The sequence below is a fragment of the Bactrocera oleae genome, chromosome 4, assembly GCF_042242935.1.
Source record: "Bactrocera oleae isolate idBacOlea1 chromosome 4, idBacOlea1, whole genome shotgun sequence".
Lineage (NCBI taxonomy): Eukaryota > Metazoa > Arthropoda > Insecta > Diptera > Tephritidae > Bactrocera > Bactrocera oleae.
This window is the reverse complement of record NC_091538.1, coordinates 54,101,639-54,119,820: the sequence shown is the minus strand read 5'-3', so window position 1 is coordinate 54,119,820 and position 18,182 is coordinate 54,101,639. Positions and strand designations below refer to the sequence as shown.

At 33.3% G+C, this 18,182-nt stretch overlaps 1 protein-coding gene across 6 annotated transcripts in view; it reads right to left on the bottom strand.

Annotated features, from left to right (window-relative positions):
• The window catches only part of Arms (Ankyrin repeat-rich membrane spanning), a 79,119-nt gene that overhangs the window by 45,120 nt on the left and 15,817 nt on the right, over positions 1–18,182 (bottom strand). The window contains exon 1 of one of the 6 annotated variants that reach the window (XM_036363273.2): positions 9,465–9,767. The exons of the other annotated variants lie outside the window; for them this stretch is intronic. Within the exon in view, the coding sequence (XP_036219166.2) occupies positions 9,465–9,509 (45 nt within the window). The 5' untranslated portion in view covers positions 9,510–9,767. Of the gene's footprint in view, positions 1–9,464; positions 9,768–18,182 lie in introns of those variants that run through there. 6 annotated transcript variants of the gene reach the window in all.

Below are 18,182 nucleotides of genomic sequence, written 5' to 3'. Positions count from 1 at the left end.
AAAATAGCGTAGCGGCTACAGGCATTTACACAGGCATATAAATATGGTATATGTATGTATTTGTAGTATGCAGGTGATATTTGGTCCGCGACGATGACTTGCTGTGTCATACTTTGAAGTAAAAAGTGCTTAATTTGCTTATTATTTTTTTTAAGTTAAGTTAAAAGGCAACAAACGAGCAAATTTAGCTGTATCACACTTTAGTCACTCATGGTGAATACCCGCATTGTACTTTTCATCGCTCAGCACAACAACAATGTAAGTTGGTGATCTTAAGATTCTTTGTCTTTTGTTGTAAAACAATAAAACAAACGTAAACAAACATAAACTATTTGCAAAAAAAAGTACGAAAGAAGTTACACTATGCCAGGTTACATTGATGCTAGAATACAGTGCGCGGCATATTAGTAAATACAATCGTATATTTTGTAAATTTTTTACACAACTTTTTATTTTTTCGGTTGTTTTGAAGTTTTTTTTTTATCAATTGAGTTATTTTCTTATGATTCAACGAAGTAAGTTATCGTTATCTTCTTTTCAAAGGATATGATTGTAAGTATACTGTTTATATTGCCGTTTAAATTACAAAAATGAAAAATGGTCAATTGATTGATCGAGCTAATATTATTTAATTGATTCTTTCTGAACTTACTAAGAGCTATATATGTGGTAATGTACTCGAATAAAAGCGTGCAATTTCTTTAATTTGGTTATAGGCGTTTCTGACAACCTCTTACTTTAGTCAATTAACAGTTTTTCGCAATCTACTAGTTGACTTATTTCAGGTGCTGTCTGAAACACTTAATATAGTTTTTCTTTAAAGAGCTATTGTACTATTATAATACAAATGAAAATAAGGATAATTGATCTAAAAATTGGGCTGTTGCAACTTTCACGATAAACAGTTTACTTTAAGTTAACCTCTTGTTAGCAGAACTAAACAGCTGATTGTAAAGTGTAAAAAATATTCATTTTGTTTGAAATAAAATACTGTTGTGTGTTAATTCATTCTACGCAGCACCAAAACAAAACAATAAAAAAACTTTATGTTTCTAATAAGATGAAAAGGAATACCGTTAATTATTTAGAAATATAAGGTTGATTTGTACACAACCAGTCTTTTCAGGACTTTTCGCTTTCAATAATTATTCCCCTGAAGGGGTTAGGTCAGTCTAGGATTTCATTTTAATGATTTCTTTTATTATTATTCATCAGTTAAGAAAATTGTGAAAAAATTGTTTCCTTATCCAATCCGCTGTAGCATCAAAGTGTTCGGGTCAGTCAGTTCAGATCTTGCAAGGAAGTTACTTCAAAACTTAGGCTTAAAAATTTCCACGTTAAATTAAACTGTAGCTTCACTGTAACATTATCTAGTAAAAAGCATCCAATTTTTTTAAATATAATATTGCAATGTTATTACTAACAAGTTCCTGTTCATTTTATCGATCAAAAATTTAACCTCTTTGGGGGTATTTGTACATTTTGCGAAAAATTTAGATTATACTTATATCGTTTGTACTTTAGTTTAACTCTATTTGGTCTTGTCCGTCTGCTGTACCATATATACGGGAACCACTTCCTTAGTTTTTGAGATATCGATCAGACATTTTTTTATTTGAAAAGATATATTCACGAAAATTGGCGTGGATAGCTGACCAAGGGAGCAATATAATATCCGAAAAAAAATTTCTAATCGAACCACTATATCATATAGCTGCTATACAAACTGGGCAAAACCAAAATTAAGGTCTTGTGTGGAAATTTTTTTTATTTTTTGAAGGAGACTATCATAGCTTCGTTTTTTTATAGTTTTTATTTTGTTTCTAGAATCATCGTCGCTAGTAGGGGTCTTATTGAAGAAGATTGACTCCGTAGCTGCCATTTTGTAATATAAAAAGGCCGAAAGAAAAACATTCTATTAATTTTTCCTTACCACCGAAATAGATTGTCAAAGTTAGGCATTTTTGGAACTTTAAACTGACCTAACCCCTTTAACTATGGTAAGCAACTCATTTTCTATACGTTCTTAATAACTATTTTTTTTATATTTTTTTTTAAATATTCTTAATCAGTGTAACTGTTAAAATTTTGTGACATAAAACTAACTGAAAATTCTTAGTTGAACTATTCACATGGAACTCACCTTGTTGACTCCAACCGCCGCCGGCTATTTATAACTTCAACAAGAGATCAAAGCATGGGAAAGCCGCAGAAGAAGCAGCCAACTAACCAGCCAATGTTGCATGCAACTACGAGTAACTAACTATTTGTATGTAAGTAAGTATGGTATATTAGCGATAGCTAAAACGATGATGAGCCCAGCCAAACGAACGATGGACCCAATTGTGTGTGAGAGCAAAACATGCAGAAAAATAAAAGTTAAAGGATAAGTGTGTAAAAATAGACGCAAATGGATAAAAAGAGTTTGAACTACAACACAACAATTTAGCGGTCGCAGAAGAGAGGAGACATGGGGCTGGAAACAGGGTAGGTTTGGTAAGCATATTGCTGAGTGATTGCGCGGGACTAGAAGATTTAATTGTAGGAGGTAGTGAAAACCAGCGAAAAGGACGTAATAAAAGCAAAGCATGCAACAAACCCGCATTATCAACTCTATAAGTGAGAGAGAGAGAGTGTGTGTAATGCAGAGAAGAACAGATATTAGTTGCAAGATTCAGAGAGTTAGAATTTAAAACGTTGAAAAAACGATGAGGCCAGTAAGAATCTGCGCAACAAACTCGGTAAGTCAGTAAAAGATGGCAGTGAGCTTATTCTGAGACAACACAAGGCAGAGCGGAAAATGAGCAGCGCAGTTTACGATTAAAGAGTACAGAGTTGTTGTAAGGCATGAAGCAATGAAGGAGCAAGAGCGTGAGCTTTTGTAAAGAGGTACATCAAGGGTAGACAATGTGTTAGCAGGGTTAAAGCAACAAAGCGCGTGCGTATCGGGTATGACGAAGCACAATAGGTTGTGCGAGAGCTTGATACATATAAATCACAAACGATATTTTTAGAAAATATTTAATTTCAGGGATTTTCCAAGTACTACCGCTGGATTGTTTACGTGCGAGAAACGACGAAGCGCAAAATTGAATTGACTGAAACGACGTGCGCCAGGACTGAACGGTAGGCCGGTGCCATTTTGTTTGGCCAGCTCTAGTTCGTCGGTTGGCGAAAGCGAACTGCCAGGTGTGCCGACCACACCACCGCCGCCGCCGGCATCATTGGCCGGCTCGATATTGATGATAAGCCGGGGCAATGACGAATGTGGTGACATTTCCGATTTTAACCTGGGTGTGGCGAGTAAGGAATTCGGCGTAGAGTTCGAATGATCCAGTGCGCTGGTTACCGAACTCAGCGCTGTCGTCTCCTCGCCCGACTCATCGACCAATGGCAAATGCATGGTGTTCACATCTCGTATGCCAGTATTATGGAGTCCACGTATGAGCGCACTGATCGTATGGTGATTGTAAATTATATGCTGCTGAGCCGTGGTTGCGCTGGCGGTCGTAATAACGGTTGTACATGAAGACGCGTTGCCACCCCTACTTGCGGCGGTACTAACCGACGTCGCTGTGGTTGTTGTTGTCGTGCTGCTGATGGTGGTTTTGTTTGGAAGCTTGAGGCTACTGTTGCGACTATTCGAAGGGTCATTTTGCTGCATGATTTGTAGCTTTTGCTTTTTGTTGCTCTTTGTGGGGTGACTTGGCGAATGAGTGCACGTATGCAAATTAAAAATGTGTAATTTTCCTGTTTGTTTTGTCTTTTGTGCGCAAATTCAATTTTTCAATTCAAAGTCATTTAAGCCCAAATCTCTTGTTGTTGTTTTTTAATTAATTGTTTTTGTAGAATTTTGTTTGGGAATAATTTTGTGTTGATGTTAGCAGCAATGTTGCAGAGAAGAGAAAATGAAATGTTGAAGGGACACCCCCCGCAATGGCGTTTGGTGGCTAAAATAGAATACAGGTAAATACAGTATATTAATTGTTTTTGTAAAAACAGGCGTTGAGTGTGCATTTGAGAAAAAGCATCAATAGAGAGAGCAGAAAAAAGAGTGTGGAAGTCTAAGCAAGCGTTTATTTGTATGTAAGTATATAGATATTATATGTGGAATTCTTGATAGCACAAGAATTTCCAAATCAATTTTTCTCGTTGATTTCATTCAAATCACACAAAAACACATAGAAACACACAAATCAACGGCATACATGCATTTCTCTATGACCATTAGTGCACGTCAATGTTTATTTAGTTAAGAAAAAATTAAATATATATTTACGACTTTCTCATGATTGAGCACAAGTAATCATGGGACTCATCAATTAAGCTCATCAAACCAATTCAACAAGTTACAATCATTCATTTTATGACATAAAACGCGTATATGTTACAATACCGAAAGATATTTGACATAGAGTACGCAAACGTACGAAAGTATGCACACAAAGTAAGCAAATATTTTCACAAAATGTCTGAAAATTGTGCTCTGATATATAAATAAGTTGGTATAGATAAAATAACGGATTGTTAACAAGATGTATATATGCACATATGTATATTAGGGTGGAGTGAAGAAAATTTTTTTTCTGTGCTTAGCCTGGGGGTAAAATCTGTAGATTTAAAAAAAAGAAAACTTTTGGCCAAAAAAAAATTTTTTTTTAACGCCTAATCAGTTTTAAAGTAAGTTTTGAGTAAACATTTTTTTTGGACAAAAAAGATAGTTTTTGGTTTAAACTCTTCACGTTTATATAAAATATACCGAATTTGATGGTTTTTGACTCAAAATTTATTTTAACGCTTTAGGATGTGGTCATTTAAGACTTTTTTTAAAACTCCAATAATGACCACAAAAAAAATTTTTAAGTAGATAAATTTTAATTGGCCAGAAAGAGGACGCTCCACAGCTTCTAGAGCACTTATCAAACATTTTTTATGAAATAAAAATTTTAACTCGAAAATTTACTTTAAAACTGAGCCTCTAGGTGTTTTTTTTTGGCCAAAAATCTTTTTTAAAATCTACAGATTTTACCCCAAGGCTAAACCAAAAAAAAAATTTTTCGTTCCTCCCTAATGTATTTGTATATTAGGGTGCACGTTATTTTTTAAGTTAAACGCCTGCTGAAGTTTCAGCTTTTGCCTAAAATAAAAAATCTAACTTTATAGCCATATTTCCTTTTCCATAAATATAACATGAGATTTTTCGATACTTGACATTAAACAAGTAAACATACAATCTGTAAAAAAAAAATGCTTTTTTTTTAGTACAACATTTTTCGCTCTACGAAACAGGTCTCAATGATTCGCTAAGAAATATCATTATTGGACTCCAAAGTAGTGGAAAAGAGTTCTATTAGGTAAAGATGGAATGGGAAGCAATATGTGAGAAGTTACTTAAATAAATGCCTCGCAGATGTGAAGCAGTTATTCAAAATTATGGCTTTTCCACAAAATATTAGCTTTTCAATAAAATTTTTTTTTTTTTAACAAAATATCAAGCGTTGTTAATTATGTGACCGAGCGGTTTTGGTAAATACTTTTTCAAACAGTGAAAAACGTAATGCCGAATAAAATTACATTAACAAACTACATATTATTTAAAAAGTGTGAAATATCAGTTAATTACAGGGCTGCAAACCGGTTTTCGAACCGAACCGCCTCTTTTACTGTCCTTGAACCACGAAGCAAACCGCTTTTGTTTTAAAATGCGAAAACCGAACCGGAAACGACTCAAAAAAATGGTTCGGTTTGGTTTAAAATGAAAACGACACAAATTTGCTTAAATGCAACGCCATGAGATGTAATTTTTCACTGTAATTTTCAATAATCGCGTCTGTGTTCTCAGATTATTATATTATAATAACTATTGGTATCTTCTTTGTAATCAACGCTGAAAAGTTTTAATAAATATTTTACATGCATTTGATCTCAATTACGAAGCCTTTTATTTTCGTACATACATATGTATGTATATAAGTATGGGTTTTTTCATATCAATTAGTATAAAAAACTGAACCAATTGAACCGAAACGAACCGTGGTTCAGAGATACTCATAAACCGGTATAAGTATTTTCTGAGTGGTTCGAATCACTGAACCGAACCGCATCGATTTTTTTAGTGGTTTGCAGCCCTAGTTAATTATCCTTCAAAAGTTGAAATTATTTTAATAAACTTTTCGTCTTATTAATGGTAACATGATTCAAACAGCAGCGTTGCTAATTAGGCGACCACAGCTGTATGTATGTATTTTGGAAGAAATGCCACTCTGGAAAAAGCTTTTTGGTTATATTTACTTGTGATCACTTCGATTAAATTTGTGTTTATACCAGAGACCGTAATCATTATGAGTTTTATTTTAAAAATCACGTAATAATTATAATACATTGAGTTTTACGATTTTTGTCAACGATAATGATTAATTTTAATTAATTTTACAATAAATCATCAATAATTACTATTTTCTAACAAAAAATAAATAAAAATCAAAAATAATCATTATTTTTGAGCAAAAAAATTAAACTCACTTTTGATCATAGGTTTCTTTCAAAAATATAACTGCTTCTTCTCTTTTGTGAATAAAATAAAAATTTAGTAAGAAATTAGATATTATTTCGATGAACTCGTTGCAGCGGGGCGAGAAGAGGGCGTGTCAATACCATAAAATAAATTTGATCCTTGAGATTTGTTCTAAAAGGACCTGCAACGAAGTTAGTAAAAACCTTCATAAGAAACCTGTGATCTAATAATCAGAAGAAATCATCATGGAAATGCTAAGATTGTCGAAAAAGGATTAACATGACGTTATCTGTTTTTTTTTTGTATGCCGATTCTAACTGCTGCCTTTTTTATTTAAAAATCGCAACAATAATCATTGTTTATGGTGTATGGTTAATCATTAATTTCGAAATGTATAAGGATCTTTTTACTAGAAATCCGTTATTTTTTCAATTGCTGGTTTTAGTATTCAATACCTCGTTTTGTATAAGTGCGATCGTGTTACTCTATATAATGTAAGTATAAGGTCTAGTACTAAAAAAAAACTTCGCAGACCTTATGGTATACAAGAAGTCCGGACCTTACACTTCTTCCTGCCTATGTTGAATGATTTTGCTGGTGAAAAAATCGCCTCAAGAGAACCCTATATATTAGAATCGACTGTCCCAGTTTTGTTTTTTTGCCCTCAAGAACGGAGGTTTTTAGAGAGTAACAATTTGAAAATACTTTTAAAATGGAAAAAAGTTATCGAACAAAACGGTGTATGTTTGACCTATATATTAATGTATTACCTTTTACTAGGCCAAATATTATGTAAGGGAGTAAGGTTTCCTTGAGAGATCAATACTGAGAGATAGAGGCATATATATACCAGATATTTGCTTAAATCAAAAAAAAATGTATTGTTTACCGGCATCATGGAACATCGGATAATGTTTATGGCGCCATAACACATGACGAAACTGGGGAGGTTGCCCGAAACTATGAGGCCGCTCAGATATTAACAGAAGCCATATTTTTATAAATTTGAAAAATAAAACGCCTATTTTTGTCGGCATTTTTTGGGGTTGAGCTGGTATATGAGTAATTTTATTATTTTGGAAGCTGTTTTTTTAAGATTTATGTATAGACAGATATACGCAATCTCCTCAAATGACTATTATTCTTATATTTTTAATTCTATAACAAATAAATCGCTTGAAATTTTTCAAATAGAATAATTTTGGTTAGTGTTGTGGGCATAATGAGGTAATACAATTACGGCCGAAAAAGTAATTACACCACTGTCTAAAGTAGCTACAATAATTTAAATCGTAAAATTAATGTTTATGTTATCTTTTAAATCATTCATTAAGTGACTTTCGTGTCATCAACTCTTCGTATTGTGTTCATGCGATGCAATTAATAAATCATTAAACATTAATAAAGTTTCCATCTAGGGAAGCTTTCTATTCATTAGTAGGGCAAACGAGGGTAAGCCAAACGAAAGTTATTCAGTTGAATTCTATAGAAGAGAGTAGATGACTACCTCATTAAAGTGGCATAACTCTTTCTATACTCTCGCTGATTGTTCGATTTACATTTTTGATGTTATACATAATCAGAAAGTTTTGGCACACGAGTGCTATTCGTATTGTTTACAGTAATTTTAAATATTCATCTCGGCCAAAAATTAGAATTAAATCGCGAACATTTTCGCGCAATTATTTGTTACAACTTTCGACGTGAATAACTTTAACAGTGCATCGATGAACCTAATTCAATTTTTGGCCATGAAGCTCCAATAAAGACCAGTGTTTATCGCTGTATGATGAATTCAATCGAGGTCGTAGATCACTCCAAGACGAATTTCGTGAAGGTCATCCAAAATCAGTTGTTGTTCCAGAAACTATTGATGCTGTGCGCAAACTGACATTGCAAGATCGTCATGCGACCTATAGTGAGATTGAGACAACTACAGGCATTAGTGGGACTAGCATACATTCAATATTGCATGAACATTTGATTGTAAAAAAAAATGTGTTAACGATTGATCCCACACAATTTATCAATCGCGCAAAAACAAGGTTCGTGCCGATTTGTAGAGTTAAATGTTAAAAAAAATACGATAGCGGAGCTTCAAAACACCTCTATAACAACGTGACAAGTGATGAATCGTGGATTTAGGCGTATGAGCCTGAAAGTAAACAGCAGTGGACTGTATGGGTGTTTCACGATGAGCCGAGTCCAACAAAAGTTGTTCGCCCACGAAGCACTTCCAAGCAAATTTTTGCCTGTTTTTTTTTTTGTAGAGAAACTAAAGATGTCGCAACCACCAGTTGTCTTTCAAGAAATCAGGAAAACCAACTGCCGAAGACGGGCCACTCTTCACCACGACAATGCTAGGTCTCACACATCGACAGAAACAACTGCATTTTTGAGCACTCAAAACTACGATTTCATGAGTCATCCGCCGACTTGGCTCTGAATGGCTTCTTTTTCTTCCCACACATAAAAAATAAACTAAGAGGTTATAGGTTTTTGACACTTGAAGAGAGGGTTGATGCGTTCGTAGAACGTATGTTTTGGAGATACCCCAATCAGTGTGGCAAAAGTGCTTCGAAAATCGGTTTAAACGTATGCAAAAGTATATAGATCTGAATGGAGAATATTTTGAAAAACAATAAAGCGATTTTCGATGATTAATATTTGTTTTTCTTTTCTAACACCGAAATATAAAAGGCAACCCTCGAGTATATGTAGAAACATTCCTCAAATAATTTAATAAATATATCTAGTTATATACAGGTTAATACAAATACCTAGTAACAAAATACATATTTACCCAACGAAATAACTCTAAAGAAGCCTCAACAATGAGAACCATAAAGAAAAATTTCCTCTTGAGATATTTCTATTATATATAATAAAATAATTCTCAAGGTTATTTAATATTTTAAATCTGTATATACATTGGTATTAAAATCGATACCTCACTTTCCGGCGTATGACTCGGCTTTAGACGTGCCTTAAACATAGTGGTAAAACTTTTGCTGCGTTTCGCCGTTTTGGCGCGTTTCACTTCGCCCACTCCTTCCGTTAAGCTAATACAATAAACGGAGGGAACTTTTGACGTTGCACTTGGACACTCAATTTTGTCGGCCTTTTAAAACGCAATTGAATGCACAAAACACTTCAAAAAAATCGATATTAAATTTTATGTTTATTTGTGTGCGTGAGTGTGAAAATTGCGATCGTTTTGGATGTTAACGGGTTGCGTGCACGAAATCGAACTGAGAATTAGCGCAGCTTGACGACGACACTTAAATAGCGGCGGAATAGACAAAGTATATACGCGGTCATAAAGAAGGCATAATCATAAAGAAGGCAAATATATTTTTCAATTAATTAATTAGTTTTGAACTTTATTGTAATTTTTATTTTGTTTTCGTGAACACAAAATAAACAGCAGATTTTTTTAGATAGCAACGGCAAATGCAATTTTATACACAGATGTATATATGTACACACATATGTGAGCAAACAAGTGTACTTTCGGCGCACATTCCAAGTTGCTCTGCATTCGCGAACATTTACTTATGCTTATACATATGTATACTTTAAAGTCACAGTGTACACCCAGGCGGTCGCCTATTTCCTGTTTGCATTGGATATACTAAGTACACATGAGCACTTACTCATGTACATAAACTAAGCCAAATGATATTAATCCGCGCGAATGATGCTGCTGCTGCTTAGCGTTGATAAGACCAGCTGATAACCACTACACACACACACACAAAAACACACTTATATTTTGGTGCACACTAAGCAAGAATATTATTGTTTCTTTCCTAGTCATAACTGGAATATTATATATATTTTCAGAGAAAATTTTCACGATCAATAACTGTGGGACTGAAGTGCGTGCGTATTGTATAAAGCGCTGGTATTGCTGGTAGCAGCAACAACATCGAGTAATATATCGGCAACAAAGAGCGACTGTCAGTCATGGCAAGCAGCTGACTGACAGCTGTTCAGCTTCGGCGGCGCTTCAGTGCATATACAGAAAAGTTAATAGTTTATACAATTGTGTTATGTAGTTGTATGTATGTAATACAGTTATAGATGTAAATAAGTACGAGGTTTGTTTGAAGTTGTGACTTCTCAGATTTCATGAGATAAAAAATTTCAAATATCGATTTTTTTGCTCCAAAACATTTATCAATCGATTTGATTAATCGATTTTTTTTTATTATGAAAAAATAATAAACTTTCAGAAAAAAATTAAAATTTATGAATGAAAACATAATGTATAAAAATCGTACATAATTATATATTAACTGTCTTCGATTGGCTTAACTTTGGAGAGTTACGAATCGAACAAGCAACTTGCATGAATACAATAAACTGTTATAAAGAAATGGACATAGAATAGATAGCGGTTATGCCACTCTCATGAGACCCTCCACAGCGAGAATTCCCTTAGATTGAATTCAACTAGTTAAGTATCATTAACAAAATTTACCAGAACTGGTTAATTTAAACTGCGCGACCAAACCAAACGAAAAACCCATTTTAAATGTTCATGTGAAGTTTGATCTCTATCTGTCAATTAGTGTATATGCTGCCAAAGCTGTTTCGTTTACGACGCGACTACGACGTTTTTTTTTTTTTGAAATTTTGAGTTTCCAATGAAATCATGACTATGGAATCGTTGAAATACTTCAGAAGTATTTTGGGGAGTCTACTTTATCACCAGCAAAAGTATTTGAGTGGCACAAAGCATTCAGTGAAAGTCGTAAAGTCATCGACAACTTGCCGCATGCGTGTCGTTCATACACCTCTATTAATGACGATAATATCGAAAAAAGAAACATTGCTTGAAAATCGTCTATTTTGTAAACTATAATAAAGATTTGTATTAATATATGTGAAAATTTCGTTTTTTTTTTGTCTGTCCGGGTCAACTTTGATCGATGGTATGTTTTCACATGTACATTTTTTAATAACGGGGCAGAACTCGAACTCATAAAGTAGAGATGATCCGAGTAATATTGAAAAATACGTTTAGTTCGAATTATAGGATGGAATATAAGGGAAAGGATGTTAAGGGGGTGTTCACTGCTTCAAAAAAAACAAAGATTTTTTTATTGTCTTATTTAATTCTATAACATCTCTAAAATATTGTCATAAATTCTCAAGTTGATTCGAGTGATAGTTTTGCAAATGCGCCATGAAAAGTTGCGCGCTCGAGGTCTTAGGTATAGTCACTTAAAACTTATATGCGTTTTTCTCAAAACTGTGTGTAATTTACAAAGTTGAACAAACGATTTTTTTTTGTTCAAATACAGCTATTTAAAGAACGAAAAAACGTCGAGAAATTTTAAACAAAATTTGTATTTTTTTTTTGTAAAAACGTTATGTTAAAAATGCAATTTTCACTAATAATAATTAGTTAATTAATAGTTAATGGTCTTAATTAAAACTCATATTGTTTTCTTTTTACTTTTGATGATCCTGAGAGTAGTTCTGTTGTCAACGCGGAGGCCCCTTCTTTCCGAGGGACTGCCGGAAATGAAAGTTAATTACCGAGTTTTGAATATTTTGCTACGAAAATATCACACATTTTTTTTAAAATATGTATCTTTGGAATAATAAAAAATTTTAATAAAATATATCGTTTTTTGTTTGAAAAAAATAAAATATTGAAAATAAGCCGTATTTGCTCGACGAAACCCATGTAACTCCTTAAACACATCTATTAAATTCTTTATGTCGATCGGAGCCGCTAAACTACCACCAACACCTTAAATTTGCCAGCATGTACAATTCAAAGATTTTTTTGGTTTTTTTTATTATAAAGGGTGTTTTTTTGAAGAGGAGAGGAGAGAGTTTCAATTGACATGAATTTTATTTATCCAAAAGATAATCTTGTTGTATTACATTTTAAATATGATTTCAGACATATGACTGCCACGGCTGGCTCGGATGTAGTCCAATGTGGACGTCCAATTTTCGATGACTTTTTCCAACATTTGTGACCGTATATCGGCAATAACACGACGAATATTGTCTTCCAAATGGTTAAGCGTTTGTGACTTATGCGCATAGACCTATGACTTTACATAACCCCACAGAAAGTAGTCTAGTGGTGTCAAACCACAAGATCTTGGAGGCCAATTGACAGGTCCAAACGTGAAATTAGGCGGTCACCAAATGTGTCTTTCAATAAATCGATTGTGGCACGAGCTGTGTGACATATTGCGCCGTCTTGTTGGAACCAGAGCTCCTGGACATCATGATTGTTCATTTCAGGAATGAAAAAGTTAGTAATCATGGCTTTATACCGATCACCATTGACTGTAACGTTCTGGCCATCATCGTTTTTAAAGAAGTACGGACCAATGATTCGCACCAAACAGTCAGTGTTTCTGGATGTAACGGTGTTTCGACATACACTTGAGGATTAGCTTCACTCCAAATGCGGCAGTTTTGTTTGTTGACGTAGCCATTCAACCAGAAGTGCGCTTCATCACATCATATTCATGATGAATTGCCAAACCAAGCTGAGAGTAAATCACTTGACAGCTGTTAAATCAGTCGCCATCTTGAACAGTAATGCCAACTTAAAATTCTATACCTCGAAAAAAAACACCCGATATAAAAGAATTCCAAGTTTAGGAAATTACATTCCTTCCGATTGTAAAATGCGTAACCAGTGAAAATAAATAGTCCATTTTTAAATGTAATTGTCGAAATGATTCAAAATAGATTTTTATGTGATTACCATGTTTTGGACTAGAATTGAACTGGCAAGTTTTTGTTTTCAATTATTTTCGCATTAAACAATTATTATATCGTTTCAAAATATTGTAGATTTTTATATGATTATTTTGAAACAGAGTTATACAGACTAATTTTCTTGTTCGATTATTTTTGATTAATCGATAATTATATCAATTATTTCCGTATTAATCGATAAAAATGTCGATTAATCGTGCTTTAAACAACCATATCGTCTCACAAATAGTTAACCAATAGAAAATAAATAAATCTATTAAGTGTTTACGGTCAATTGCTAATTATCAGTAATATTAAATGTTTTATGGCTGTAATTGATTAATCGAGTGTTAAACGCAACTATAGCGGATCGTATATCGTCATTAAAATCGGTTGACAGTATGATCACTAGGCATGAGTTATGATTTATTTACTATGTATAATAATAATGGTAATGTAAAGATCGAAATATTACAACTACTTCCGTATTAGCAGCTTTTTGCTGAAACTTTTTGTTGGTCCCAAAACAGAGAAAATATTATGAAATTTCAATACTATTATAAAGATGCAGATCAAAGTAGCTCAAGATTACATTAAAGAGGTCACACTATATAACTATATTATTTTAAATCATGATTAATGAGCCGACCTCGTACAAATATACATACAAATATGTATGTACTAAACGTTGCATGAGTTTTACTATATGTTATTATGATTTGGTTTTTTTTCTACTCTATTAATTGATGACTGCATTGTATGCTCATGAATGTCAAAACACTCATCATTTCTTTATTAGATCCTAGTTGATATTGACAGTTATAAAGTACATCAAAACAAAGTACAAACTGTCAACAATAGTTGAATAAAAATATACTCATAGATGTATATAAAAAATGTATATCAGTGGCGATATAGAGGCAATTTAGTTATAAAAAATATGAACATTAAAAATGCGAGTACTGTTACTTAATTGAAAATGCCATAATATTTGGCATGTTATTGTGTTTTAATTTTGTTTAGTATACAGTATGTATATGTAGCCTTATTAAATAGCTCTACATCAACCTTTTAAAAATTAATTAACACATTAATCTTCAACTTTCGATTTCTGCATACTTTCAGGCGGCCATCCTAGCTCTTCAGCCAATACATCTGGCAGCATTGGCGCTGATCGATGTGTGAAAATTTATCCAAAAAGAATATACTTGTACACAAAAATTTATAATTGTCGAATACAAAAGTGATCGATTAATTCCTAACACTCTTACACATATCTAACTGGTGGAAAATACCGTGAAGCTACACATTATATATTGAGTTTGATACTTTTGAGCTTTAAACATTTTTTTTTTAAATATAATCTGTAAGACCTTAACTGTGAAATTAGTAATTAGGTCTAGCTAAAGCATTAAGCGAGGCAAAAAAGTCAATATTACTCAAATTTTATGATAAAAAGATATATTTCGATCTTAACGAAGAAGTAAGATTTTAGTAATTATTGTAATGAAGAAATATACGAATGTTTTATGTTTTGTGAAATTCAAAAATTGATTTTTTTTTTTGCTTAGTACATATATTTAAAAATATTCGCTGCAAATTTTAAGTTAATTCAGCAAATAGTTTCGAAGATAGGAGCATATTTGTAGGATTGTTTTAACTTAGTGAAATCGGCTCCCAAAACTTTACACGCGTCGAAACGCTGTTTACCGAGTCGGTGGATTTCTCCGAAACGACTAAACCGACCGATATGCAATTTTTTGATTTGATTTTTTATAATGATTTCGATTTGCTAAGTCACTTTGCAGTGTAAATATAAATATAATATAAAACAAGTAAGGAAGGAATCAGATGGAATTTAAAATGGTGTTATATGGGGAGTAGGCGTGGTTGTAATCCGATTTCGTCCATTTTCGCACTATAACATAGAGATATGAAAAGAACGTTATGCACCGAATTTGGTTGAAATCGGTTGAGCAGATCTCAAGATATGGGTTTTCACCTAAAAGTGGGCTGTGCCACGCCCACTGTCTAATTTTGAACGCGGTTCCTATAAAGCCAATTTATACCATCTCAGAGATAAAATTTAATCTCTCTGGCGTGTTTAGTGCTTGATTTATCGCGCTTTTAGTAGTTTTTAACAGTACCGTTATATGGGGAGTGGGCGGAGTTGCCACCCGATTTCACCCATTTTCACACTGTAGGTAGAGGTTCTAAAAACATTAGCTTTCAGTGAATTTTGTTATTATACCATTAGCGGTTTAGGAGATATGCACATTAAACGTATTAGGGGCGGGACCACGCCCACTTTAAAAAAACATTTTAACTGCAGATGCCCCTCCCTGTTGTGATCCTGTATACCACATAAGAGTCTTGTATCTTATTGCGGAGCTTAGTTATGGCAAGTTATTTGTTTTTGATTAATGGCGTTTTGTGGGCGTGGCAGTGGTCCGATTACGCCCATCTGTAATACCAACCGTCTCACGGTACCAAGAAACATGTCTACCAAGTTTCATAAAGATATCTCAATTTTTACTCAAGTTAAAGTTTGCACGGACGGACGGACAGACAGTCACCCGGATTTCAACTCGTCTCTTCATCCTGATCATTTATATATATATAACCCTATATCTAACTCGATTAGTTTTAGGTGATACAAACAACCGTTTAGGCAAACAGGTTGCGAGAGTATAAAAAAACTTTTTTTTTCTATAAACCATGACAGTTGTCAAAATTAGAAATTTTGACTAGTCCTTCGAACATTACTAGTATTCCTCTATTGCAAAAATAATTTGTTTGGGATTTGGATTTGGGATAATTTAAAGCAGGAAAATCTTCCTTACCGCCAGACAGCTTTTTTCGGAGGTGCTTCTAGAGATAGGCTACGGGATCAACAGATGCCAAAATTTTTCAAAATGTACCTATTACCGATTATTAAAGTACATTAAATTTGTATATTCGTATATTATTTTATTTATTTATCCATATTTATTAATTAAATAAAATACCTCTTCAAAAAATTGAATTTTCTTTGACATGCAAGTGGGTAGAACCCCTTAAGGCCATCCACATCTTAACGTTAGTGCTACCAATTCATTAGAAGTTAGCGTAAATTTGCAACGCTTTCCAAACTAATTAAATTATATGAGTATTTATATAGGTATATAGATTACATAAGTGTGAAAAATGCGACTCACTTAATGCATAGGCTTTCAACTATAATTAATATTCAGCTTTTGCATACCCCGTTATTCTGTTTTTATTTAATGAGCTTAGCTTCAGTGCTCTTTTAGAAAGATTACACACGAAGAAATGCAATTACTTTTGTTATTATGTGTTATTGTTGTAGGAGCACAATGCCATATTTGTTTATTTTGCTTGGGATTATCTAATAAATGCCAGTTTTGATTACAAAATATTTATCTAATGGCGTTAATATGCTCTGCATAAAGATATGTGCTTATAAGTGTGTGAATAAGGTTGGTAAGAGTGCAACCCTTTTGAGCTCATTTAGCGCTAAACGCGCCATTTTGATAAAGTTTGTGAATACCTTGCGGAAAATTTTAACCAGTTAGCAGTTACTGTTTAGCAATAATTTCCAAATTGTGGCACAGAACGGCATAGATTTTTAACTTTTTTTAATTGTTTATGGCAGATTGTTAAAGTTTATGTTCTGTAATAAACATCAAGAACATATGTTTTTGACATCTATCCCTCTAAGAAAGTCAGAATGAGTTTTAAAATTTATAGATTTAGATTAGAACACAAATATTATGAAATTTTGAAAAAAATTGTTTAATTTTTGCATATTTTAATAGTCTATATCTTTAGGAATCCTATGCTAAAATTTTGAATAAATATTTTAAATAAAAAAAATTGAATTACAGGCTTCTAAAGTGTTCATCTCTATGAGTTCAACTTTAAACGCGTTTTTATCGAAACAACATTTTTCGAATTTTCAGCAGCGATTACTCGGAGACAAATAATTCGATCACTATCAATTTTTTTATGCAAATAGTTCTTCATACAATGACCGACAGTTTTTTGTTCTGATTTTTTGTAAAACTCTCCTTTTTTTAAAAACACCACCATTTTGTAAATTTTTGATTTTTTATCGACCGTAGGTCATTGTACAGACAATATCATCTGGAGTACTTTCAGGTTTTAGGTTGGAGGACCTTTTTTAGCACTTTCGGAGATCCCGTCTATTTTTACAGTGTGTTTTTAAAATATGTAGAAATATTCGGTGCGTTCGAGATGGCAATCACGACAGCAGTGTTGCAAATTTGTCAAAGTATCACGTTTTGCGTGAATTTTTGGCAACACTTGCAACAGCATCACGTTCTGCTGTCATTTTTTGTACGCAATTTATGCAAATAATCGGCAACACTAAATTTTTGTCTGCACATCAGCAGAGTATCAGCATTTATGCAACACAGTAGCTGAATTTGTTTATAAAATGTAAATTCTTTATATATTCTTCTAAATCGATTTCATGCCCTTCAAAGTAATTGCCGTCCGATAAAACGCACTTTTTCCAGTCATTGAAGCAGTCAGAATAGTATTTTTTTCGGGTATAACCTTCAAGAACTGCTTCTATTCGGTTATTATCTCCTCAATCGTGTCATAAGGGCGTGCCCGCATTGGTCTTTGTGTTTTTTGAATAGGCAGCAGTCACACGGAGCCAAATCAGGCGAATACGGTGGCTGTGGATCGATGCCGAGTTTTTGACAAAGAAAAAAAAAAATATCTGAGAAGAACCAATGTAATATGACATGATGCCTTATTGCGATGAACGAGCCAAGAGTTGTGCGCCTATAATAAATAAAAAAAAAAACAGAACAACTCGCGCCCAATATCATTTCTTTAGCACTACTTCCATTGTGATATCACTTTTCTGTACTAGAAAGCAAGGTACATGGTTTCT